This window comes from Heterodontus francisci, chromosome 3 (genome assembly GCF_036365525.1).
Source record: "Heterodontus francisci isolate sHetFra1 chromosome 3, sHetFra1.hap1, whole genome shotgun sequence".
Classification (NCBI taxonomy): Eukaryota; Metazoa; Chordata; class Chondrichthyes; order Heterodontiformes; family Heterodontidae; genus Heterodontus; species Heterodontus francisci.
Window position 1 is genome coordinate 103,655,348 of NC_090373.1, and position 27,401 is coordinate 103,682,748.

The 27,401-nt window shown below is 41.8% G+C and overlaps 1 protein-coding gene across 1 annotated transcript in view; it reads right to left on the reverse strand.

Moving 5' to 3' along the window:
* Nucleotides 1-2,735: 2,735 nt before the first annotated feature.
* The window catches only part of LOC137367129 (33 kDa inner dynein arm light chain, axonemal-like), a 28,706-nt gene continuing 4,040 nt past the window's right edge, over nucleotides 2,736-27,401 (reverse strand). Inside the window, exons 4-6 of the mRNA XM_068028567.1 lie at nucleotides 22,016-22,194; nucleotides 17,109-17,273; nucleotides 2,736-2,806 (exon numbers count right to left, since the gene is read on the reverse strand). Coding sequence (XP_067884668.1) covers nucleotides 2,771-2,806; nucleotides 17,109-17,273; nucleotides 22,016-22,194 — 380 coding nt within the window. The 3' untranslated portion in view covers nucleotides 2,736-2,770. The remainder of the gene's footprint in view (nucleotides 2,807-17,108; nucleotides 17,274-22,015; nucleotides 22,195-27,401) is intronic.

Here is a 27,401-nt window from a genome sequence, read left to right on the forward strand (position 1 = left end):
GACATTTAATAACTCTGCTTTCATATGTAGATTTCATCCCCTCATTTTGGAGGACAGTGAATTCTCCAATGAGCATACTATTTGAGTTTCTGTTTCATGGCACAATGTTCAGCTGGATTTTTATCTAAATTATTTAGCTGCATTCTTTTCCATATTCTGTTGAAGAAAAACTTCTCATACACTTACCTCTCTGCTCTCTGATTATCTGGGCTGTAGAAAGTCCAACAAAGCAGTAATGATTTTCTGTTATGTACCCTCCGATTCAAGATTCAACTCTGCTAATTGCATCCAATTATTTTGAATAATACCCTTCAACAGTTATTGTCATTACTCTAGTTACTTATAATCAGTGGGTTAGCAGGAGAAAAAAAATCAGGTTCCCCTGGCGAGTCTCCTTCGATTGTAATGGTCACCTGTAATTGATAAATGATTCCCCAAGTGAAGCATCTTAGTGCTTTATATTTGTGGCCTTTGACTAAGAATCATTGAGAGTTGGTGTACATTCCTTAGTTAAAGTGTTTAGGGTAGGAACCCATCAGACACTCCATATCTTCTAACACAAAAGCAAAATGCCACGGATGCTAGAAATCTGAAATAAAAACAGAAAATGCTGGAAATACTCAGCAGGTTAGGCAGCATCTGTGGAGCGAGAGAGAAACATAGTTAACAGGCTAGGTTTTACCAGCCCTCCGGGGACAGTTTGGGAGGCAGGGGACCCATAAAATGGCGAGGGAAGGTGGGGGTGGAGTGCTCATTATTTTCCTGTTGCCATGCACTTTTACCTGCGGCGGGGAAGCTGGAGGATGGCCCTCCTGCCCAGAGGTCAATTGAGCCACTTAAGTGGCAATTAAGGGCCTCTTCCCTCTGCTGCTGGCATTTTATCACTGGCGGGGGAGCTCTCGGCCGAATGGAGAGCCTGCCTGGTGAACCCAGGTGGCCTCCCTGCAGGCTCAGGGGACCCTCCACCTCAGGGACTCTTGGACTCATGGTAAGGCCCCCTTGGCGGCAACGGCTGCCCCCAAGGCAACACCCCCACCTCCCTGCCCTCACCAACCCAACACCAACCCCTTTGCTGGGGCCTGCCCTGCCATCCTTGGCAGCCCTAGACCCCATATCTGACTGAAAGGGCAGCATCCAGCAACGGCATCCTCTTCTTCCAGGCACCATCCCAACAGTGGCCACCACTCCCAGTGGCACTGCTGAAACTGCTGAGCTGCTGGCCCACTGATTGGCCAGTAGCTCCTGGGGGCAGGCGGCCATCCTTTATAGGGACAGCAGGCCCAATGGCAACGAATTAGTTACCTGAGCCCCGTGAAATGCAGCCTGGGGTCCCACAAATGGTTGAGGCGGGGTTGCCCCTGCCTTTCTGACCTGTCATTGGGACCCCCACTGCAAGCATAAAGTTCAGCCCAACATTTCATGTCAATAACCTTTTATGAAAATTTCTGATGAAAGGTCATTGACTGGAAAAGTTAACTCTGTTTCTCACTCCAGAGATGCTGCCTGACATGAGTAATTCCAACATTTTCAGTTTTTATTTCTACTCCATATCTTTCGGTATTTCTAACTTTTTAATCAGATTAAAGTTTTTAGACAACCATGTTGCATGGCTGCTGGCTGGGTGTGGGTGTATCATTATGATTTTGTATTCCTTTTGTGGGATGTGAGCATTGAAGACTAGGCATTTATTGCCCTTGAACTGAGTGGCTTTACTAGGCCAGTTAAGAGTCAACCACTTGCTGTGGGTCTGGGGTCACATGTAGGCCAGACCAGATAAGGAGGGTAGATTTCCATCCCGAAAGGACGTTAGTGAATGAGATAGATTTTTACAACAATCGACAATGGTTTCATAGTCACCATTAGACTAAATTTTTAATTCGAAATTTATTCATTGAATTCAAATTTCAGCATCTGCCACAGTGGGATTCAAACCCACGTCCCCAGAGCATTAGCCTTTACTCTGAATTACTAGTCCAGTGACATTACCACTATGCCACTGCCTCCCGATGCTTAACGCATCCTGATTGTATGAGCTTCGATGGACCAGATAATCATTCTCTGTGCGTCATTTTTGTATGATTGTAAGGTAAGGTAGTGGTTATGCTACTGAACTAATAATTCAGGGGCCTGGAATAAGAATTCAAAAATGTCAGTTTAAACCCCACTATGGCAATTTGAGAATTTGAATTCAGTTTAGAAAAATAATTTTTTAAAAAGTTGTATCAGTAAAAGTGACCATGAAAATGTCAGATCATTGTAAAAATCCAACTGGTTTACTAATGTCCTTGAGGGAAGGAAACTTACCATCATTACCTGGTCAGGTCTATGTATGACTCAATTCCACACCAATGTGCTTGACTCTTAATTGACCTCTTAAGTGTTCTAGCAAGCCATTCAGTTGTACCAATGCTTAATACCACCTTCTCAGAGCAACTAGGGTCCTTTATAGGGCCAACCTTGCCAGTGGTGCCACATCTTGAACATTAATAATAAAAAGACAACCAATTCTTACAATCTTATTTAAACCAGGTCATGAGTCACCATTTTATTATTACATAACAAACCAACATTCATAATACTAATATTTTATTTTGAGAGTTTTCTAGTAAATATTAATTTATCAAATTGACTTTGAGAATGTCAGTGTATTTAAACTGCATTAGTGGATATGGAATTTTGCTTTTCCTTGCTTGTAAGACAGAACTGCCAATGAAAGGTACATTAAATGTAATGTCACCTTCACATGCAAGGATTCAAAGCAGGATGCAATTCATCTTCTGTAAGTAATCACACCTTCAAGTTGCAGCTGTGTAAAAGAAAAAATGATGTTATTGTGCAGGAAACAGAATATGAAAACATTTTATGTATATACCTGCTGAAAACAGAGTATTTTGTTCAGATGAAACCATATCTTTATTTACATTCCATCATATTTATCTTGAAAGAAAGTCTCACCAATAGTGATTATTAAAAAAAATACTATTGCAAAGAATTCTGATGACTTCTAACAGTCTTTATTTTCCTGTCTTTATTAAATACTTTGGTTTTAAGGATGAATGCTGATGACACCATCACAGGCTTTGGTGTGGGGACGTAATCAAATCTGGAAGTGTGGGGAGCTGAATTAATGTATGCAATGGAAATCAGGAGACCAGTTGTTTTACCACAGTTGCTGAGGAAATGATTCATGAATGCCTGCTTAGGTTTCAAGAAACTGGACTCTAGAAGTCATTGTTGTCTTATTTTGCATAGAGAACCACACAGACTTCCTTACTCTTGACAGTTGGAAGTTTTCTAATTTCAGCCACTTCCATAGAATTGATGAACACTATTTTCTAATAGTTTCAATTTAAAAAATAATATTTTTTAACCTGAGAAATGACTAAATATATACAGTGCTGAGCCAAAGAGGCTCAACACCATCCAGGACAAAGCAGTCTGCTTGATTGGCAACCCACCCACCAACTTAAACATTCACTCCCTCCACCACCAACACACAGTGGCAGCAGTGTGTACTATCTACAAGGTGCACTGCAGCAATTCACCATGACTCCTTCGACAGAAACTTCCAAACCCACGACCTCTACCACCTAGAAGGACAAGGGCAGTAAATGCATGGGAACACCATACCTGCAAGTTACCCGCCAAACCACACAACATCCTGACTTGGAACTATATCGCCGATCCTTCACTGTCACTGGGTCAAAATCTTGGAACTCCCTCCCTAACAGCACTGTAGGTGTACTCACACCAGAATGACTGCACCAGTTCCAGAGGCGGCTAACCACAAACTGCTCAAGGGCAATTAGGAGTGACAACAAATACTGGCCTTGCCAGCGCCGCTCACATCCAGTGAAAGAATTTTTTAAAAATGCTTATAGACAGTGACTTCTGTATTTTATACCATTTGTTTTATTACTTTAAATAGGAGTTTTGCTTATTTGAAAGCACAGAGATACTGGACGATTGGCTGCTGGAGACCGGAGCTAATCTTATGGTAGCATTCATTGCATGACAACGTTTTCTGAATTTTGCACAGGTCTTGTATGACAGTTACACAGCTTTGAAATTGTATTTTGCTTTTAAATAATTTTTATAATTCCTTTCTATTTCTTTGGATAGTGTACAAAACAATTCTTCATTAGTATGTACTATTAGGTGACCAGTAAACTGAACTGAAAACCTGAAGTAGACTTCATGCGCTCGTCTTGAAATGAATTTTCAAAAACGGAGGTGTTGCCATCTTACAAATGAGAAATTAAATTGAAGCCTTGTCCACCCCCGGTGATGTAAAAGGTCCCACAGTACCATTTGAAGAAGAGGGCAAATAATAACAATGAAAGCCAGGTACATTAATAATAAACAGTTAGGGACCGCTAAGAAATGAAGGACACAAGACTGTAGTGAAGTTTGAGGAAATGGCAGACTTGTTGGCCTAAAGTCTTCCCCACCACTGACATTAAACTAATGGGCCTATAATTGCCAGATTTACCCTTCTCCATTTTTTTGAACAAGGGTGTAAATATTTAGATGAATTCATAAGGGAACAAGAAAATCATGTGTTACAGGCATTAAACACATTCAGTATCTGCATTTGCAAATCCAAATAGTTTATTTGGTATGCCTGATGTATCCTGTCATGGCTTCACAAGGGAGGCTGTCATGAGCTATGTTATCTTTTCAAGGATGATGTGCAAATAACTTCAACAGTAGGTACAATCCTATGAAGGCCATTGCTGCAACAAACATTTTTGCAACTGGATTCCACTGCAGGTGATATATGCCAAATCAGGCAGTCAGCCATTTATAGTCTATTAATCAAGGAAGAGGGGCCACGTTTGGAAGGGAAAATCACTTCATTACTTTCCCTGTAGAAATGAAGCATCAGCTTCATAGCAGATGGATCATTTACAGCATTTCAGGGTACCAAAGAGCTTAGGGTATCATAAATGGTAACCATATGACCATTAACCGAATAGTTTACGTGAACAGAAAGAGTCTGACCACAGAAATATAATACAAGGCAATGTCCATTTTTATAGACACATCCATGATGCCTTAATTTTGGGTCTTCCTTATTTGAAAGCACAGAGATACTGGACAGTTGGCTGCTGGAGTCCAGAGCTACCCTGATGGTAGCATTCATTGCATTACAATAATTTCTGAATTTTGCACAGGTTTTGTACAACATGACTACATAAAAAGACCATGCTACAAAAATATAAAGAGCATTTTGAATGCCAAGAAACTTAAGTCAGCAAGATCTTTGAGGTAGAAGAGAAGTATAATTATTTACATAATTTCATTGCTTTTTGTTAATCTAGCCATTACATATTGGCTTTCATTCACTTCATTTTAGCCTAGAAGATCTTTCCTGCCCCTTCACAGTCTTAGCAAAGGTTGACCAATATTTCAAATTAATTTTGAACCATTATAAATGCTGAAACATTGTCTGTTCAACAATTTACCTTTAAGTGGGCACATTCCTTTTAATGTGAGCTCCTGGTCATCAGTTGTTAGTCTTTTGAGCCATATTAAACCTAGCTGCTAGCACAAGGCACTCCGTCAATAGGAAAAGTGATGAATGAGTTGCCATCTTGCAAACAGATTATCAGTCACTTTGTTTTTAATATATTGTAAATCTTATTTTGGACATTAGAAATTTCAGTTACTGAGGAAAGATTGGCATTCAATTTTATTTTTCTGGAACTGTTTGAGTCATTCTATTCGCTCATCTTTTTTATTGGTGGTCTTTTCTGACTGATAAATTATTTTCCTTGGTGTTTTCTCATTAATATATTGCCTAAGTCCTCAATGTTCTATTTATAATCAATTCTCTGGATTGGGACATCACTAGCAAGTTTTCCATCCCTAGTTGCCCTTGAGCAGGTGGTTGTGAGCTGCCTTCTAGAACCACTTGCCACAACGAGGCCTCGCTGCCGCTACTGAGATCAGTATTGGGCCTGCCGCCATCGGGATCAGTGGCGGGCCTCCGATGTACCGATCTTCATTGCCCTCCCCAACCGTTCCCGATGGTGGAGGGGCTTTAAAATCCAGCCCATGGTGTCTGAGAATTGTCAAAGGCAAATGCCTATTGACTGGATAAAGTCGAGAGGCTTTCCTAGGTCTGGAACCTGAAAGGAGGAAACGAAGTCCAGCAGTTGTGCAACATAAAGAGAGGGGAGGGAGAGAGAGGCCAGTGGGCTGTTTCTGGGGAGACAGCCGCTCTCAGATCACTGTTATAGCAAAAGGCTGCTAAGGTTTAAACCCAGTTCAAAGACTCGAAGTTTGCAGAGGAGAAAAGACCAACGGGATCGCCAAAGTTTGCCTTATTACTGGAAGTCCAGTGGAATGTGTTTGGAAGAGGTGAGTGATGAAGATGTTGGCTTTGAGAAGGACACTGGGAGAACCAACCCACTGCAGCTGAGAGGAGTTTGGGACTTTTAACTGCAAGGATACCTTTTTTGCTGAGAACACTGTGTAACATATACATATGATGTGTGGTTGTCAGGTGTGTTCATAAGTTAATGGGAAATACCTTTCTCTTTAATTTAGTGTATTAGCTACCTCCTAAGTGCTGTTTAGTTAATGTTGATTTTTAGTTTAGTTGTTATAGTAAAAGTCTTAAAACATGAAATCTTGTGGAATTCTTTAAATTGATCTGGGAAGGTCATATCTCTTGTTTTAAAGTCAGCGGTCTCTACTAAGGTCATAACAAATTGGGGGCTCATCAGGATACAAACTCACAGGCTGTAAAATGGGTACACTGGAATTTGTTAGAATTTAAGCAAACAAAATTTCACAATTACTTTTGCTGTACTCAAAGAAAAGTCAGCATGTCTACTTATAACACTCAAGCCTTTGTGGAGAGAGAAGATTTGACTCACAATGACTTAACACAGTTAACAATAGATGTATTAAAGGCTGCAGTCGAGCAAGTGGGGTTAGTTTAAAGTCAAAAGCTAAAAAGGCAGAAATTGTTGAAGTGTTGGCTCAGCATTTTACCCTTGAGGAGGAAAAGCATGATCTTGGTACCACCCAGATTGAGTTAGCTAGAATTCAGTTACAAATGAAGCAACTGGAACTTGAAAAAGAGAAAGAGATGATGGAATTCCTCATAGAATGGGAAAGGGAAGAAAAAGAAAGAGACAATTACAATTTGAAATAAGATAACTTGAATTTGAATATCAAAGGGAAGAAAAGGAAAAAGGAGACTTACAAAGAGAAAGAGAAGCCAGGAAATTTGAACTGGACAAAGAAAAACTTAGATTACGCACACAAGAGGCTGGCAGGAAGACTTGAGGATGAATCCAATTTAACTCTTGGTTTTGATTTGGTAAGGAATATTCACTTCATGCCTAAATTCAGTGAGGAAGGAGTTGAAATGTACTTTGTGGCCTTTGAAAAAATTCCTATGAAGTTGCAATGGCTGAAAGAAAGTTGGACAATTTTCTTGAAAAGTGTGCTAGTGGAAAAAGCAGCAGAGGTATATTCAACAGTCTTGGAGGAAGAGACAAGTGACTATAAAATGGTTAAAACTGCAGTTCTCAATGCTTATGAATTGGTACCAGAGGCTTACAGACTAAAAATCAAGAATTAAAAAAAAGGCCAGATATATATGGAATTTGCTAGAGAGAAGGAAATAGGTAGTATTGGTCAATAAAGATTGAGCAAGACTTGGAGAGCCTTAGGGAAGTAGTCCTAATGGAAGAATTTAAAAATAGTGTCCTTCAGGAATAAGGTCCCACCTGAAAGAACATAAAGTTGGTAAAATAAGGGATACCACAGTAATGGCAGATGATTACGAATTGACCCACAAAAGCAGTAGTGACAGGTTCCAGTTTGGAAACTTTCAGAGAAATTGGAGAGATAGGAAGATTGATAATAAAAAGAGATCTGGCTTTAGTGAGTAAAAGGGTAAAAGAGAGGATACAGGCAATCCTCAGAGTAGTAAGAAAGGTAATCAGGAGACTAGGGTTGAGTCAAAAGGACCAATGTATTATTTTTGTAATAAAAGAGGGCATATAAAATCAGAATGCTCGATGTTAAAAGGCAAACCAGTAGCCGTGATAGGTTTGCCGAAAGCCTGTTCTAAAAAGGATGCCCAATAGGAGGCACTGCTGACTAGTCCATGGCTCTGAATTTTGAATAATGAGCAGAAGTGGTCTCCCATATGTGCTAATGAATTAAATCAGGTGACTGAAGATTATAGAAGTTTTGTGTTCAAGGGTAAGGTGTCCCCATATTCATCATGTGAGGTAGGCAAGTCGATTATTTTGCTTAGAGATACGGGAAACCCAGTCATTAATGGTAGAAAAGGATGCGAATTTTTCTCCCAAGTAGTTCAATGAATGCAAGAGTCCTAGTGTGGGGCATTAAGGGAGGTCATTTATCTGTTTCATTGTATTAGGTTAATTTACAATGTGATATAGTCACTGGTCCTGTCACAGTGGTAGTCATCCCTGATTTGCATATTGAAAGAGTGGATTAGTTGCTCAGAAATCACTTAGCTGCAGACAAGGTATTGGCATTTCCAATAGTTACGGAAAAGCCAGTTGAGGTTGCTGAGACTGAAGCTCTGCAGGAAGAACTTCCCAGTATATTTCTAGATTTTCTGAAAGGATATTGATAAGTCTCCTTGGTAGACCAAGCCAAAGACCTTTGTGCCTTTGTGATCCCAGATGGCCTATTTCAATGTAAGGACATGCAGTTTAGTATGAAAAATACAATGGCCAAATTTCAAAGATTGTCTAACCAGGTGATTGCTGGACTAAGCAATTGTCTTGTGTATATTGATGACCTATTGGTATACAGTGACACTTGGGAAGATCATTTTGAAAACTTAAAGGCTATGTTTGACAAGTTAAAGAAAGCCAATGTGGTAAGAGCAAGTTTGCCAAGGCTAAGATCACCTATTTGGGGCAGATCTTGGGTCAAGGTCAAGCGTTGCCTGGAGAAGCTAAGGTTCAGGCGATAATAGACTTTCTAGTCCCCAAGACAAAAAAGCAGATATTACAATTCCTGGGGGTGCGTGGGTTCTACTAAAAGTTTGTTGCTAACTTCAGTATAGTAGTTACCCCACTAACAAATATGTTAAACAGAAACATGAAAGTCAAGTGGACAGAATCATGTCAAATGGCATTTGAGAAATTAAAGGCCATTTTAATAAATGAACCCATCATAGCAGTACCAAATTTTAGCAAGCCCTTTGAAGTGGCTATTGATGCCGGTGATGTAGGGGTAGTAGCAGCGTTACACCAAAATAATGATGACAGTATCAAACGACCCGTCATTTACTTCTCCATAAAACTAAATAAGTACCAAAAGAAGTACTCCACTATCGCGTATTGGCTCTTCAACAATGTGACGTATATGTCAATAATGGTCAGGGGGAAATAGTCCTCTTTACCGACCATAACCCATTAAAGTTTTTAGAGAAATTCAAGACCAACGACGTCAGATTATTCCAGTGGAGTTTAATGTTGCAACCATTTACCCTAAAAATTGGGCATGTTACAGGAAAGAGCAATGTAATTGCCGATGCTCTGTCCAGAATTTAAAGAAAGGATATAACAAAGGAAAACATCTTGGAGATATAATAGTGCTGTTGTTACCTGTGTGATATGTAAAATGTTAATTATTGAAATGTTTACAATATTATATGTTGAGGTACGAGGATTTCCATTTTTTGTATTAAAAGTTGGGATTCTATATTTTTAAAAACTGAAAAGGATTTCAGAGGACATTGAAACATCTGGAGATAGCTGAACTTTATGGATACTTTTATTTTAAAAAAACAAGACCAACAAGAGGTTCCTGATATTGACCAGTAAACAAACACTGGAAATCAGGTAATTTCAAGGAAATCAGCAGGGGGTTTGGCCTAAGAGCTACCCTTTGTGCAACAAGAGAGAATTTATGACTTAGCATGTGACTTGTTTCTGGAAAATTTTAGTTTCATTTTTGAACTTTAAATGCCAGTGGGCTTGGACTAAAGCAGGGAGTTGAAATTTCAGATGGACCTGCCAGGAGATCAGAAGAACCTGAAAAGTATTACCTCTCTGTAAAGAATCCTTGCTCTTGAAAAGCAAAAACTTTTATGAGGTGGTACTGTTGCCCTCTGCATTTTCGAGAAACCCTGAATTTGCAGAAGCCTTGCATCTTTAAAAAGGACATTTGCATTGAATGTGAGAACTGACACCTGTTGCAACACCCATGGAGGACCTATGTGAAGCCTTCTATAGTTGAATTTCTTTGAACGCCTACCCAACACAGACTGTTCATCAACCTCACCTGGAAAGACTTTGGGTGGCAACCAGCTATTTGACTTTGTGGCACCTTGCCAAACCAAAGAACTTCCTTCCAGATCATTGCAGTCTAATTTTTTTATTCCTTTGAAACAGCTGTAAACAAAATTCCCTCTTTTCCGGTTAACCGGTTTTTGGATGTATGCGCATGTGTGTGAGGGCTAGGATATATATATAAAATACAGAACTTTAATATTTCAATTCATGTATATATTTACTTCATTACTGGTTAAGACTTAGTTTTATAATAAACGGATAATTTTGTTGCTTATTAAAGAAACCTGGTTGGTGTGCTTTATTCTGGGGACAAATAGAGTATCTAATTGGCTGTTTTGGTAAGTGGGAAAATTTATTGATATACTGTGACCTGTGGAGAAGTGGGACTGAATGAATAGTGCACTCCTACTGCCTAGGTCAAAACAATTTATAATTTTTACAGCGGAGCTGTTATGAATGCTGGACTTTGTAATATGGTTATTATTTAAAAACTGTGATATTTAATGCAGTGCAAAATGGACATTTGGAGGAAACATGTGACCTCACACAAAATCTGCCTAGAGACAAGCCTGGGGTCTTGGTTACCATGAGAATAAGGAACTCAGATCAAAGACCCTTTTGAAAGCAAGGTGCAAGGTTGTAACACCTAAAAGGACAATGAGTGTCGCTCTACCAGACTCACAGATTATAAACAGGGAAACAGGGCTCTAAAATGCAGATTCAAGTTGCAATTATTAACATCTGGAAAGAAATGAAGCCCAGGTTGTTTTGCTACAGTCATACTTATGTCACTGAGAATTGTCAAAGGCAAACAACTATTGGCTTTTGATCTGGATAAATTCAAGAGGCTTTCCTAGGTCTGGAGCCTGAAAGGAAGAAACAAAGACCATCAGCAGCGCAGCCTAAAGAGAGAGAGAAGGAGGCCTATGGGCTGTTTCTGGGGAGACAGATCACTGATACAGTAAAAGGCTGCTAAGATTTGAATCCAGTTCAAAGGCACAAGGTTTGGGGAGGAGAAAAGACCAAGGGGTCCACCAAAAATTGCCTTATTAATGGAAGTCCAGTGAAATGTGCTTGGAAGAAGTGAGTGAAAAGGACGTTGGCTGTGAGAAGGACACTGGGAGATCCAATCCATTGCAGCTGGCAAGAGTTTAACTGCAGGGATACCTTTTTTGCTGAGAACACTGTGTAATGTATAAATGTGGTGTGGGGTTTTCGAGTGTGTGAATAGGTTAATTGGGAAATACTTTCTCTGTAATTTAGTGTATTAGCTACCTACTAAGTACTGTTTAGTTAATGTTGATTTTTAGTTTTGTTTTTATAGTAAGAACCATAGAAAGGTTACAGCACAGAAAGAGACCATTCAGCCCATCATGTCTGCACCAGCTGGAAAAACCTAGCCACCCATTCTAGTCCCACCTTCCAGCAGCTGGTCCATAGCCTTGCAGGTAACAGCACTTCAGGTGCAGGTTCAGGTTACTTGTAAACGAATTGAGGGTTTCTGTCTCCACCACTGATCCGGGCAGCGAATTCCAGACATCCACCACCCTCTGGGTGCAAAAGTTTTTCCTCATGTCCCCTCTAATCTTTCTACCAATCACTCTTGCTATTTCTTTGTCCTTTTCCATAATAATGCTAAATCTAACTATTATGGTCACTATTTCCAAAATGGTCACCCATTGCTATTTCATCCATTTTGCCAGCTTCATTTCCTAAGACTTAATCTAGAATTGCATCCCCTCTCGTTGGGCTTGTTACATGCTAGCTCAATGGGGAAAGAACACTGTGTAAGGTCCACCCACCATAGTGAACTAAGGGGCTGGACCCATGGAAAACCCCTCAGGCTGTATGTACCAAAATATGGTGTGGTGTAACATGTACATTGCATGTAAAATGGAATGGAAGGGTTGTGAGGCAACTCATTTCTGTATTGAAGAAAACTGATTTCCTTTGCACTTTCTGGAATGTCAACTTGGTGCTGTTTTGAACTGTTTTGTAATGTATTTTTTTTAATAGATTTTTATGAATAAAGTTTATTTGAGAAAAAAAATTGTTACATGCCAGCTAAAAAAGTTGTCTTGAATGCAGTTCAATAATTTTGTGCCCTCTGTGCCCAGTTGATATTAGGGTAGTTCAAATACCCAACTATTATTGCCCTATTGTTTTTGCACTCAGAATTTTGCCTACATCTCCCTCTCACTATTTCGGGGTCCATAGTACACTCCTAGTAGTGTGGCTGCCCCTTTTTTATTTCTGAGCTCAACCCATATGGCCTCATTTGATGATTCATTTAGCACATCATCCCTCTTCACAGCTGTAATTGATTCTTTAACCAATAATGCAACACCCTGACCTTTTTTTGTCCCCCTCTCTATCTTGCCTGAAAACTCTATATCCGGGGATGTTGAGCTGTCATGTCTGCCCCACTTTAAGCAAGTTTCCATTATAGCAATGATATAATGCTGCCATGTGTCTATCTGTGCCCTCAGCTCATCGGCTTTATATGCTATACTCCTTGCATTTAAATAAATACCTTTTAACACTGCCAAATTCCTGTGCTGAACACTGTTTAATCTTTGCTTCTTCTGTCTTTCAGAGTCACTCACTAATTTTTTGCCTCCCATACCCTGCTCTGAATTTGTCTAATCTGAAACTGCCCTCAGGTTCTCATCCCCCTGCCAATCTATTTTAAACCATCCCCAACAGCACTAGCAAACCTTCCTACGAGGATATTCGCCCAGTAAAAACATGAAATCTTGTCATGTAATTCTTTAAATCGGTCTGAGAATTTCATATCGCTTGTTTTAAAGTTAGCGCTCTCTACTGAGGTAACACAATGCATCAAGATACTTTTCCACAAAAGAGGTGGAGCAAAGGCTGGGAGAATGCATAGAAAGTTTGAATAAGAGGAATGTTCAGAACAAGATATTGGGCTGGAAGAAATTGCAGAAATAGGGATTTATTAACAAGCATGAGGGTTCTTCCGAATAAAATACATGGCACTTTCCAGGTACATAGGCAATGAAATCCTATGTTTGTGAGGAAAATGCAAGACTCGAGCCTTGGACACCTATAGTTGAATCCTTGATTCTTCCTCAACTGATGTCAGTAATCAAGAGAGTCAGCAAGGGCTTGCACTAAAAGAATATCTTTGCTCTTGCTGGAGTCTGATACATGGCAGACATTAGTTCTAAATAAATACTTACTGGGTATGTAGCATGTGATAGGAAACAACTATTAGCAGGCATTTCAATATTGGCCCGTGCCACGTGATAGCGAAGTGAGGAATAGGGAGAGAGAGGAGTTGAACACGTGGCTGCAGGGATGGCGGAGGAGGGAGGGTTTTGGTTTCCTGGATAATTGGGGCTCTTTCTGGGGTAGGTGGGACCTCTACAAACAGGATGGTCTTCACCTGAACCAGAGGGGTACCAATATCCTGGGGGGGAGATTTGCTAGTGCTCTTCGGGGGGGTTTAAACTAATTCAGCAGGGGAATGGGAACCTAAATTGTAGTTCCAGTGTACAGGATGTTGAGAGTAGTAAGGTCAGGGATAAGGTTACAAGGACGCAAGAGGGCACTGGCATGCAAGAACTTGGTTTAAAGTGTGTCTACTTCAACGCCAGGAGCATCCGGAATAAGGTGGGTGAGCTTGCAGCATGGGTTGGTACCTGGGATCTCGATGTAGTGGCCATTTCGGAGACATGGGTAGAGCAGGGGCAGGAATGGATGTTGCAGGTTCCGGGATTTAGATGTTTCAGTAAGAACAGAGAAGATGGTAAAAGAGGAGGGGGTGTGGCATTGTTAATCAAGGAGAGTATTGCAGCGGCAGAAATGACGTTTGAGGACTCGTCTACTGAGGTAGTATGGGCCGAGGTTAGAAACAGGAGAGGAGAGGTCACCCTGTTGGGAGTCTTCTATAGACCTCCGAATAGTTCCAGAGATGTAGAGGAAAGGATAGCGAAGATGATTCTGAACAGGGGCGAGAGTAACAGGGTAGTTGTTATGGGGGACTTTAACTTTCCAAATATTGACTGGAAATACTATAGTTCGAGTACTTTAGATGGGTCAGTTTTTGTCCAGTGTGTGCAGGAGGGTTTTCTGACACAGTATGTAGACAGGCCAACCAGGGGCGATGCCACATTGGATTTGGTACTGGGTAATGAACCCGGCCAGGTGTTAGATTTAGATGTAGGTGAGCACTTTGGTGATAGTGATCACAATTCGGTTAGGTTTACCTTAGCGATGGGCAGGGACAGGTATATACCGCAGGGCAAGAATTATAGCTGGAGGAAAGGAAATTATGATGCGATTAGGCAAGATTTAGGATGCGGAGGATGGGGAAGGAAACTGCAGGGGATGGGCACAATCGAAATGTGGAGCTTATTCAAGGAGCAGCTACTGCGTGTCCTTGATAAGTACGTACCTGTCAGGCAGGGAGGAAGTTGTCGAGCGAGGGAGCCATGGTTTACTAAAGAAGTTGAAGCGCTTGTCAAAAGGAAGAAGAAGGCTTATGTTAGGATGAGACGTGAAGGCTCAGTTAGGGCGCTTGAAAGTTACAAGCTAGCCAGGAAGGATCCAAAGGGAGAGCTAAGAAGAGCAAGGAGAGGACACGAGAAGTCATTGGCGGATAGGATCAAGGAAAACCCTAAGGCTTTCTATAGGTTGCAACAGCCCCAACAAACAAATTTCTCTGCAGCACCTGTGGAAGAGCCTGTTACTCCAGAATTGGCCTTTATAGCCACTCCAGGCGCTGCTTCACAAACCACTGACCACCTCCAGGCGCGTATCCATTGTCTCTCGAGATAAGGAGGCCCAAAAGAAAGAAGAAAGAATCAGGAATAAGAGAATGACTAGAGTTAGATTAGGGAAAATCAAGGATAGTAGTGGGAAGTTGTGTGTGGAATCAGAGGAGATAGGGGAAGCGTTAAATGAATATTTTTCGTCAGTATTTACAGTAGAGAAAGAAAATGTTGTCGAGGAGAATACTGAGATTCAGACTACTAGGCTAGATGGGATTGAGGTTCACAAGGAGGAGTTGTTAGCAATTTTGGAAAGTGTGAAAATAGATTGGTCCCCTGGGCCAGATGGGATTTATCCTAGGATTCTCTGGGAAGCCAGGGAGGAGATTGCAGAGCCTTTGTCCTTGATCTTTATGTCGTCATTGTCGACAGGAATAGTGCCGGAAGACTGGAGGATAGCAAATGTTGTCCCCTTGTTCAAGAAGGGGAGTAGAGACAGCCCTGGTAATTATAGACCTGTGAGCCTTACTTCGGTTGTGGGTAAAATGTTGGAAAAGGTTATAAGAGACAGGATTTATAATCATCTTGAAAAGAATAAGTTCATTAGCGATAGTCAGCATGGTTTTGTGAAGGGTAGGTCGTGCCTCACCAACCTTATTGAGTTTTTCGAGAAGGTGACCAAACAGGTGGATGAGGGTAAAGCAGTGGATGTGGTGTATATGGATTTCAGTAAGGTGTTTGATAAGGTTCCCCACGGTAGGCTATTGCAGAAAATACGGAAGTATGGGGTTGAAGGTGATTTAGAGCTTTGGATCAGAAATTGGCTAGCTGAAAGAAGACAGAGGGTGGTGGTTGATGGCAAATGTTCATCCTGGAGTTTAGGTACTAGTGGTGTACCGCAAGGATCTGTTTTGGGGCCACTGCTGTTTGTCATTTTTATAAATGACCTGGAAGAGGGTGTAGAAGGGTGGGTTAGTAAATTTACGGACGACACGAAGGTCGGTGGAGTTGTGGATAGTGCCGAAGGATGTTGTAGGGTACAGAGGGACATAGATAGGCTGCAGAGCTGGGCTGAGAGATGACAAATAGAGTTTAATGTGGAAAAGTGTGAGGTGATTCACTTTGGAAGGAGTAACAGGAATGCAGAGTACTGGGCTAATGGGAAGATTCTTGGTAGTGTAGATGAGCAGAGAGATCTTGGTGTCCAGGTACATAAATCCCTGAAAGTTGCTACCCAGGTTAATAGGGGTGTTAAGAAGGCATATGGTGTGTTAGCTTTTATTAGTAGGGGGATCGAGTTTCGGAGCCACGAGGTCATGCTGCAGCTGTACAAAACTCTGGTGAGGCCGCACCTGGAGTATTGCGTGCAGTTCTGGTCACCGCATTATAGGAAGGATGTGGAAGCTTTGGAAAGGGTGCAGAGGAGATTTACTAGGATGTTGCCTGGTATGGAGGGAAGGTCTTACGAGGAAAGGCTGAGGGACTTGAGGTAGTTTTCGTTGGAGAGAAGGAGGAGGAGAGGTGACTTAATAGAGACATATAAGATAATCAGAGGGTTAGATAGGGTGGATAGTGAGAGTCTTTTTCCTTGGATGGTGATGGCAAACAAGATGGGACATAGCTTTAAGTTGAGGGGTGATAGATATAGGACAGATGTTAGAGGTAGTTTCTTTACTCAGAGAGTAGTAGGGGCGTGGAACGCCCTGCCTGCAACAGTAGTAGACTCGCCAACTTTAAGGGCATTTAAGTGGTCATTGGATAGACATATGGATGAAAATGGAATAGTGTAGGTCAGATGGTTTCACAGGTCGGCGCAACATCGAGGGCCGAAGGGCCTGTACTGTGCTGTAATGTTCTAATTCTAATTCTTAAGCAGCTTTCACAACATTAGAGAGTTTCTTGGGTTTCCACAATAAGTAGAAATGCAATGAAGAAAACTTAAAATTTGATCCACTTGACCCTTACAGACCATAATGGTAAAATACTCTAAACATTTACGTCAGTATAAAAGTACAAAATATTTCAAGGACTCCTAAGCAATATTACATTGAGTTTGTTACTTTACCTTCAATTGTTGATTGATCTTTTTAAAGGCAAGAGTGTCCTCTGAATGTCTCTTGTCATCCAACGCTTTCCTCTCATCAGCTCGTTTCCCAGCTGCTTCATATTCAGCTTTAATTTCATTAAGTTCATTTTGAAGATTGCTTTTTTCTTGTTCGAGTGCATGAATCTATTAGAAAAGAGGAGTTAAAATTTTCCAGGTTTTGATTAGGAGATTTGTAAAGAAAGAACCACATTTACACTACAAGATTCAATTAAAAGTGAGAGTTCAGCCATCACAATAATACTATCATCAAGACTCCCAATATCTTTCTCTGCCACTCTGCACACTCAACTACTAATACTTTAGATATTATGAGCTAGGCAGTATGGAATCCATATATTTCACAAGCGTTCACTACCAATAATGGCCTTTGAGTAGAGACTTTTGTTATGATCCCCAGGGAGACCACCAACGAACAAAAATAATCCACCGACTGACCTCAATTTAGGAAACAAAAACCAAACGGACAAGATTTCTTTTTTATAAATTTTATTTTAACACTCAAACCAAAAACCAACATAAATTAAATATGAACAGTTAAATCATGGTCAATGTATAAATCTTAAAGGTTACACGTTAATTATCAGATGTGACAAAGATAGTCCTTACAAATCCTCTAAGCAGGCTTATCAACAAGGTGCCGAAGAGTCCCAACATACATCAAAGTTTTCCAAGTTCTGTCCTCCAGGATGCAGATATGGAAGTAATGATGTCTTGTTAATAGTGAGCGATGCAATCTTCCCTTTAACAGTACCATTTTGTCACCTCTTGAACAACCTTGGCCTCACCCACAACCGTCCTGATAGTGTGGATCCACTGATAACTCTTTAAGTTATAGAAGACAGCTGCCATAAGCCATGTTTGCGGATGGTCAGCCCTCAGAGCACAGGCTCCTCTGCCTGCAACCAGTCTTTTTAAAACAACGAACAGCTGTAGCCTGTCTCTTTAAAACAACAGGTGGCTGTTTTTAATTCCACCCACTGTAGACTATTCTTCTAAACTGAAACCTGAGCCCCAGTCACATGTCTCTGATAATAAGACTATGTGTTTCAAACTGGTTCGGACCAGCCTTGTCCTTCCAGAACTCTCTGGAGCTTTCAGTTTAATTTCCAGTGAATGACTGTCTCAGAAAAAAACACAAGCTTTGAATCCAAAGTCATAGCATCTAACAGTCCATTCAACAGCTGACAGAATGCAGTCTACACACAAGGGGTTGGATTTAATGTACCACCCCCCCCCCACTCCGCGGAGACAGTGTAGGAGGGGGAAGTTGTATTATCTCTTTCTAGATTAATACAAAAAACGACGAAGAGCAGGCTTAGAGGTTGAACACTGAGTTTTAATGGAGATTTGTTGTTGCTTCAGCTAACAAGTGTTAACTGACTATGAAAGAGAACTGAATCACGTGATATTGCATCACTTCCTGTGATGGTATACATATTAGCATAAACATATTTAAATGATTATATTTAATATACTAACAAATACACTATCACAACAGCGGGAAGCCCATAGAATTGTGACAGGAGGCAGTGAGGCGGAGTGTCTGTTACCTTCCCATCACACTACAATCACTTCGGGGACTGGAAAGGCCGACGATGGCCTTCCCGCCCAGAGGCCAATTGAGGCCCTTGAGAGGCCCATTATTAGCCATGTAAGGGCCTCTTCCCGCCATCGCTGGAATCTGTGGCACACAGAGGGCCCCTGTCGGCAAACAACCCACCTCCCTGAACACCCTGCCCCTGCACTCATCGCCCACCTCCCTTCCCCCATCACTGGGGCCTACCCGACTGGCCCCAGCGATCCCGCTTCACTTACCTGAGGTCCCAGTCTTCAGCGCTGGGCCTGGTTCCAAGGCCTTCTGTAGTACCAGCAGTAGCCACCACTGCTGGTTGCGCTGTCAATACTACTGAGCTGCCGGCCCTCTGATTGGACAGCAGCTCTTAGAGGCAGGATCCCTGTTCTTAAAGGGACAGAGACCTGGCGCCAGGCAGTTAATTGCCCAAGCGTTGTTAAATAGAGCCGGGGTTTGGGGAACCCAAAGGCCAAGGCGGGGTCCCACTGTCTTTTCGGTGTGGCGTCAGGAGCTCCGCCAGTCCACTAAATCTAGCCCTAAGACTCCATTATACTTTTCACAGTAAAATTCTAATGTCCAGTCAGAAATACAAAGGATTCCTATTGTATTGATCTGTCGTTAATAATGATCAAAACTTTTTTTTCAAAATTACAACACATTGAACAGTATAGCTTGGATATTCGCTCAGAGGGCAAGTAAGGGGAGTGTTGTTCATCCAAGTTTCTCTCAGGTCTTGACAAATTTAAAAGCAGGACTTCATTAACATCTTTTTCCTCTGTTTCCCAGCTGTAGCCAGCCAGATTGAGAGGCTGTCTCACTTTCAGGTGGGAATGCCTTTGGCACCAGACCACAGCTCAGGAGCAGAGAGGAGGGAGGGATTGGTGTCCTCAAGAGGCAGATCAGGAGTGTTGGTGATGGAGGAGATCGAAGGCCTTTGTGGGGGAGTGAGGAGATCAGGGGCTTCGGTGGGGAGATTGTACAGGTTGGTATTGGGGTGAGATTAGAAGTATCAGTAGTGGTAGAGGAAATTGGAGGTGTCAGGGATGGGTGGGGGGAAGCAGGTAAACTGCATCTAATAGGAAGGTAGAAAGGCACTTACCTCCTGGATTCAACAGTCCTCACCTCCCTTCAGTTGCTGGGTTTCCCAGGGCCTGGTAAATTTGGCACGCAAGGGTTAAATTTAAAACAGTGGCTAATTCTGAGGTACACAGCCTCATTATATTTAAATGACCAACCCACTTCCTATAAAATGGCTTGGTTGTTTATCTTCATCCCGCCTCTATTAAAACCGGTAGTGGGCAGTATAGAGGTGGATTGGGGTTGGGTTTCAGATTCTTTACATTTTTAAGTGCAGGGATTTATCATAATCAGTAGAGTTAGACTGTACTAATCATTTTAGTGGCATCACCCCAATCCTAAATTGCAATTGCCTCAGTTGTAACAGTGTTAATTTGCATGATATAAATATTGACTGGCCTGCAATTGCCTTTAAGTAGTCCTGACTAGTTAATTGTAAAGGATTCTGAGAGTGGCTGAGTGACTTCACAGGTAAGCATTTCTGTTGGGCATCCATCAGCCATTCAAAAATAGCTGAACAGTGTTCTATACAGAAAGCAGCTTTTGGGTTGAAAGCTGTGGACTGCAAGAACACCACAAATTTTTTTTTTACAGTGTGGAGCAGATCCCAGTGCTCTCAGTTAGTCAAAGCATAAAGCCATCTGCAGGAACTTTGGGAGAATCTCGCTCAGCCTGTACACAGAAATACCCTCACTTCAAGGAAACTGCCAACATTCAGAGGGTAAATCTAGCCAGTAAGAAAGCTGAAAAACAGACTTGTGCAAAGGTAGCTGATAGCAGCATCTTGTGAAAGTACATAAAGCAGTATTGTAAACAGCAATGAGGATAACAAAGGTAAAGAAAGGGGCAGCACAGTGGCACAGTGGTTAGCACTGCAGCCTCACCGCTCCAGCGACCCGGGTTCAGTTCTGGGAACTGCCTGTGTGGAGTTTGCAAGTTCTCCCTGTGACCGTGTGGGTTTCTGCCAGGTGCTCTGGTTTCCTCCCACAGCCAAAGACTTGCAAGTTGATAAGTAAATTGGCCATTGTACAATTGCCCCTAGTATAGTTAGGAGAATTGAGGGAAGGTGGAGATGTGGTAGGGAATATGGGATTAATGTAGGATTAGTATAAATGGGTGGTTGATGGTCGGCACAGACTCAGTGGGCCGAAGGGCCTGTTTCAGTGCTGTATCTCTCTATGACTCTAAGAAACAAACAGCAATCCTCACAACCAGTCCCTGCCAATCCAGACTATATTCTATTGTGATAAACCAGTACGATCATTACAATGTAAAAGTTTATGCTCATACTCATCAAAAAATGCCTTAAGTTACTGGTGAGGCCTGATAGAGTGCACAGTTGCAATGAATCAACAACATCAAAACAAAACCCAGCCTGTGTCCCCTTTGAGGGGAATAAATGTTTTACACATGAACTCCTGGACCCAGAATGGAAGGAAAAACAATACTCTCATAGATATCATGGCACTATTTGAAGGAAAAGAAGGGAGTTGTCCCAGTGTCCTGGCCAATATTTATGCCTCAAACAACACTACCAAAAACCAACTAATAAGTCATGTATTTAATTGTTATTTATGAAACCTTGCAGTGTGCAAATTGGCTTCTGCATTTGCTTACATAAGAACAGTAATTAATTGGGCAGAAATGTCTACCCAAGGGAGCATAAAACAGGTGGTAGGAGATCAGCCACCTGTTATACACCCCACCTAACCTTGGGGTGATATATCACAGGCGGTCAATCTCCGACCACCAATTCTACGCCCTCACCAAAGCTGAAAGTTCAACCATTTGACTGTGAAGTGATTTGGAATGTCTTGAAATGTGAAAGATGTTATATGAATGCAGCTTCATTCTATTTCTATTTAATCCACTGTCTAAAATGTTGGTGAGTGCTAAGCAATACAGTGCAATTGGAGAGCCCATGTTCTACCACTCCATAATGTAGCACATTGGTAATTCATCAACGTGCTGCACCACCAAGCATAAACAAAAGTGATCAAACCAATGATTATTTAGTTTTACACAACTATTTATTTAATTTGGTTTACATATATAAAGAAATTCTGAACTTAAAAGCAGAAAATGTTGGCAATAATCAGAAGAGAAAGCTTGGATAATTTTAACTGATTTTTCTTTCAGATGTTGGCTAGTCTCTAATGTATTTCAAGCATTGTCAGTTTTAAGTTCACTCATAGTCGTTGTAGTAGCAACTTACATAGTTTCGCAGGCGAATCTTTTCTAAGTCTCCTTGGAGCGCTTTCCTCAAGCCAAATGCAACACTACTTTCATACAAGGTCTCTTGAGTAGCAAGAGTCATGAGAATTTCATTACGAATTCTGAGAAGCAACAATCCACGTTCTGGACAGTTGATGGTGACCTGTCTAATGATCTCATCTGTAAAATAATTCAAATCAAAAACAGCTAATACTGCACCAAAATACTCACAATTTCCCAGCATTGTCCACGCTCAATTTTAAAATAATCTATAAAAAAAGCTGTGGTATCTTCCCTAAACTTGCAAGTTTATGTTTTATTTAATCTTTCTGCATGGTAGCAAATTAACTTGATCTGTAGAAGCCCTTCTTGATGTGCCATGCAAAAAAAAAGTAAAATATTGGTCTGTTTGCAACTACAGTACCCTGGCTACCCCTACACAAGAAACACATCATCACCTGCCCTGCAGCCAACAAAACCCAGCAAGAACAATAGTATGTATCAACCTACTGCGAGATACAACAGCTGGCCAATCAAAAGCAAGAACATATAATGACCGAGAAGCAGTAGGATCCTGCCCATATTCCCATGTTCCACCAATATAAACCTACTTCTATAATAAAAGCAAAATACTGCGGATGCTGGAAATCTGAAACAAAAACAAGAAATGCTGGATTCACTCAGCAGGTCTGGCAGCATCTGTGGAAAGAGAAGCAGTACCTTATCAAACACCAGGAGGGAAATAGAAAGCTTCTCTTTCCACAGATGCTGTAAACCTACTTCTACCTGTTCCAGTCAATTTTGCAGATGATGGACAGAGTATGCTGCCTGAAATGTTGAGGCTCACCAGTTCTTCTAAGAACTTGTCTCTTTTAAGATAATAACTGCTCTTTTCACAGCAAATTCAAATGATGTAAAAAAAAATAGTCTTACTCAGCTACATTATGATTGGGTCAATTTTTGGAACTCTGATATTTGTTTAGTTGATAAACAAACCTTTAGAGTTGGCAACCAGGCAATCAGTGGCCATTATTTTCAGTGTTACTCCAACTTACAAATAATAGCATGGAGTCCAGTGCAAAACAGCTAGAATATTAACAAAAACAAGAAATGCTGGATTCACTCAGCAGGTCTGGCAGCATCTGTGGAAAGAGAAGCAGAGTTAACGTTCCGGGTCAGTGACCCTTCTTTGGAACTGACTGCTAGAGTATTAAGTTCTGAGAAGTTATACAATATAGAATGGATGGAACAAGTTCTGAGATAGAACTGAGGTAATATCAATGCTAAAATAAAAATAAAAGGCACGCACATGATGCATAACTACTTGGCTGCTAGTAGTTCTGGAAGTGATTTGGAATGTCTTGAAATGTGGAACATGCTATATTAATGTAGCTACATTCCTTCCTTATTTAATCCACTGTCTAAAATGTTCGTGAGTGCTAAGCAACATAGTGCTCAGGGCTTGTATAGTCATGTCTTTCAGGAGAAGTGGGGAAAATGGGAGAAAATTAGAGGGTTAAACTTCCATAATATATTTACATTAAGACTGGTTAAGGACAGGACAGGACAGTATAGTTCTCTTAATTGTGTGAACAAGTTACAACAGTACTGCAAAAGCTTAGAGGTAAACTGGTTTGAGATGGGAGCATGTTCTGCCATATTTTGGGAGGACCAAATAACTTTGATTATTGCTTCAAATCATACATTGCCGTCACTATTGACATAATAGGGTGGCACAGTGGTTAGCATCGCAGCTTCACAGCTCCAGTGACCCAGGTTCGGTTCTGGGTACTCCCTGTGACTGTGTGGGTTTCTGCCGGGTGTTCTGGTTTCCTGCCAAAAACTTGCAGGTTGATAGGTAAATTGGCCATTGTAAATTGCCCCTAGTGTAGGTAGGTGATAGGAGAATGGTGGGGATGTGGTAGGGAATATGGGATTAAATTAGGATTAGTATAAATGGGTGGTTGTTGGTCGGCACAGACTCGGTGGGCCGAAGAGCCTGTTTCAGTGCTGTATCACTCTATGACTCTAATTCTTGCTAAAGAGCTCACATCCTTATTAAAGGTGTAGCAAGCCTAATTATACTTGATTAGAATCTTCCAGACAAGCATTCTAAGTGCAACATAGATGACATTTTGTTTATCTAGTAACTTCACAAGCAATGCAGAATGCCAATAATCCTTATTGCTAGCTGAACCAATATACAGAGCAGATTGCAGTCCACCTCCAATCATCATTTGCATAAATCTAGAAAATAAAATGAAATCCAAATGCCAAATTAATTGCAAAAATCTATGTTGTAGCTAGGTCTAAAAAGTTACATTTCCATACACAATGTACATGATCTATGAAAGTCTGCATACCATCCATATTGACCAGGTTATTGTCAAGGTGGAGTACTGATCTAGCAGCATATGATATTTTCCACTACCATGATGACAAACATGGGGCAGAGTTTTCCTGGTCCATTGGGGTCAGGCTGGGATGCAGTAAGGCTGCTAATATGGCAGGGGTGTGTGCAGAGCAGTGGGACGGATGCCTGCCATCTTCCTGCTGCCATGGTATACTGGGTGGCCAATTAAGGGCCACTTTGTGCCCCCTGGTGGTCTCCCACCAGGTTGTCAAAGGAGGGGGCCTCCTTTATGGGCACTCCATGGCCTATGGTGGGCACCCAGCACCCCCATCCCCCAGCTGCAATGGCGCTGCTGCTGCATCATCATGCCGGGTAGAGGGACCTAGGGGTTCATGTGCATTGATCTTTAAAGGTGGAATGACAAATGAAGAGAGTAGTTAACAAAGCACATGGGATCTTGGGCTTCATAAATAGAGGTATTGCGTGCAAAAGTAGGGAGGATATGTTGAACCTTTATAAAGCTATAGTTAGGCCACAACTAGAGTATTGCATCCAGTTCTGGTCACCACACTTTCGGAAAGATGTGAAGGTCCTTGAGAGATTGCAGGGGAGATTTACCAGAATGGTTCCAGGGCTGAGGAATTTTAGTTAGAAGCTTAGTTGGAGAAGCTGGGGTTGTTCTCCTTGGGAGATTGAGGGGAGATTTAATAGAGGTGTACAAGATTATGACAGGTTTGGATAGGGTAGAAAAAGAAAAGTTGTTCCCTTTAACTGATGGTACAAGGACTAGGGGACACAGATTTAAGATTTTGGGCAAGAGATGCCAGGAGAACGTGAAGAAGAATGTTTTTATGCAGCAAGTGGTAATGACCTGGAACTCACTGCCTACGGATGTGGTGGAAGCAGACACAATTAATGATTTCAAAAGGAAATTTGAGGGTACTTGAGGGAAATAAACTTACAGGGCTATGGGAATAGAGTGGGGGAGTGGGACTGATTGGATTGCTCTGCAGAGAGCTGGCAAGGACTTAATGGGCCAAATGGCCTCCTTCTGTACCATAATGACTCTACGAATTGTCAAAATGAGAATACTACTTTCTTCTGATCTGCTGACAACTTGCTGACCTTCAGCCTTACTATTTACAACACTCCCCTCCTCTGCTTCCCTTCACTCTCCTATATCACTGCACCACACATCAGTACACCTCCTTCTTCTCCTCATACTCAAACACACCATGATTATTTTATTTAGAGATACAGCACTGAAACAGGCCCTTCGGCCCACCGAGTCTGTGCCGACCAACAACCACCCATTTATACTAATCCTACATTAACCCCATATTCTCTACCACATCCCCGCCATTCTCCTACCACCTACTTACACTAGGGGCAATTTACAATGGCCAAGTTACCTATCAACCTGCAAGTCTTTGGAGGTGGGAGGAAACCGGAGCACCCGGCGAAAACCCACGCAGACACAGGGAGAACTTACAAACTCCGCACAGGCAGTACCCAGAATCGAACCCGGGTCCCTGGAGCTGTGAGGCTGTGGTGCTAACCACTGCACCACTGTGCTGCCCAACCATCACTTCCCCACATCTCTCATCTTACACACTGCATACCAGCTATTCTACCATGACATGCACATTCTTTAAACAACTCAAGACTGACATGAATACACCCCCTTCTTTCTTACAGGAGGTCATACACAACCTGCATTAAGAGAAGAAACAAGCCCACTTCAGCAACCTCTCCTCAGTGGAAGCAACAGTGCGGCCATCATGGGCAGGGGGAGAGTCATGGCCGTGGTAAGTGGTAATGCTGCAGGAGATGTCATGCAGGGTTTCTTCACAGCTTCTCATCTTTTTTTTGCCTTCGTCTATGGCAGCTTATACACTCTGCACAACAAACTGTAGATGCTTTCAACAGCTACCTCTCTCTGTTTTCCTTTCATATTAAAATCTAACCCTTATCTCTTTCATTTCAGGTACTGAAATATGTTTTTAAAAAAAAGCAGGTGAGCCTTCTTGATGATGCACCGTCACTTGATCTGACCTTACCAAGTAATACCTCAGATACTGACATCACGTGTACTTTAGAGGATAGGCTAGAAGATGGGTCTTCATGTGGTGAATCAGTGGGCACAAGTATGCAGGAGCTACGGCAGGTTGACCGGACAACATAGGTGCCAGCATGCCAAAGGGAGAGATTGCATACTAGCTCTGCTGCAGAGGACTCGCTTGCAGACTTCAAGGACCCAGGCTACCAAACAGGGCTGATAGGCATACAATGGGTAATATTAGATCCACTGAGCAGCCACTGCCAGCAAGCTTGGGTGCAATGGTTCAGAGCTTGGTGCAGTCCAGCTTCAATTTGTGTCAAAGCTTTGCACGACGCATGAAGACAATTTTGTCTAACATGCACTGAGTGATCAGCTCCATCGCTGTGATTGAGCCTCTGCTGACAGGTCTGACATTGCTGTTAGTAAAGCAGAGATGGTTGCCATCTTGGCTTTGGCGAGAGCTTTGAGTGCATTTTTAAAATCTTTCACAGGATGTGGGTGTCACTGGCAAGGTCAGCATTTGTTGCCCAACCCTAATTGCCCTTGACAACTGAGTGGCTTGCTAAGTCATTTCAGCAGGCAGGTAAGAGTCAAGCACAATGCTGTGGGTCTGGAGTCAAATGTAGGCCAGACCAGGTAAGGATGGCAGATTTCCTTCCCTAAAAGATTTCAGTGAACCAGATGGGTTTTACGACAATCGATGATAGTAATGGTGCCATGAAACTGAGAATAGCTTTCAATTCCAGTTTTTTTTTTAAATGTATTAATTGAATTTAAATTCCACCAGCTGCTGTGGTGGGATTTTAACCCATGTCCCTAGGACATTAACCTGGGACTCTGGATTACTCATTCAGTGACATTACCGCTATGCCACTCCTGCACTATGTTCTCGTGTAGAGCTGGAAGAGTGCTCAGTGTAGTCCCAGGAGACAGAGTGGCCTTGGATCCATGGGAGAGGCATCTGCTGTCCTC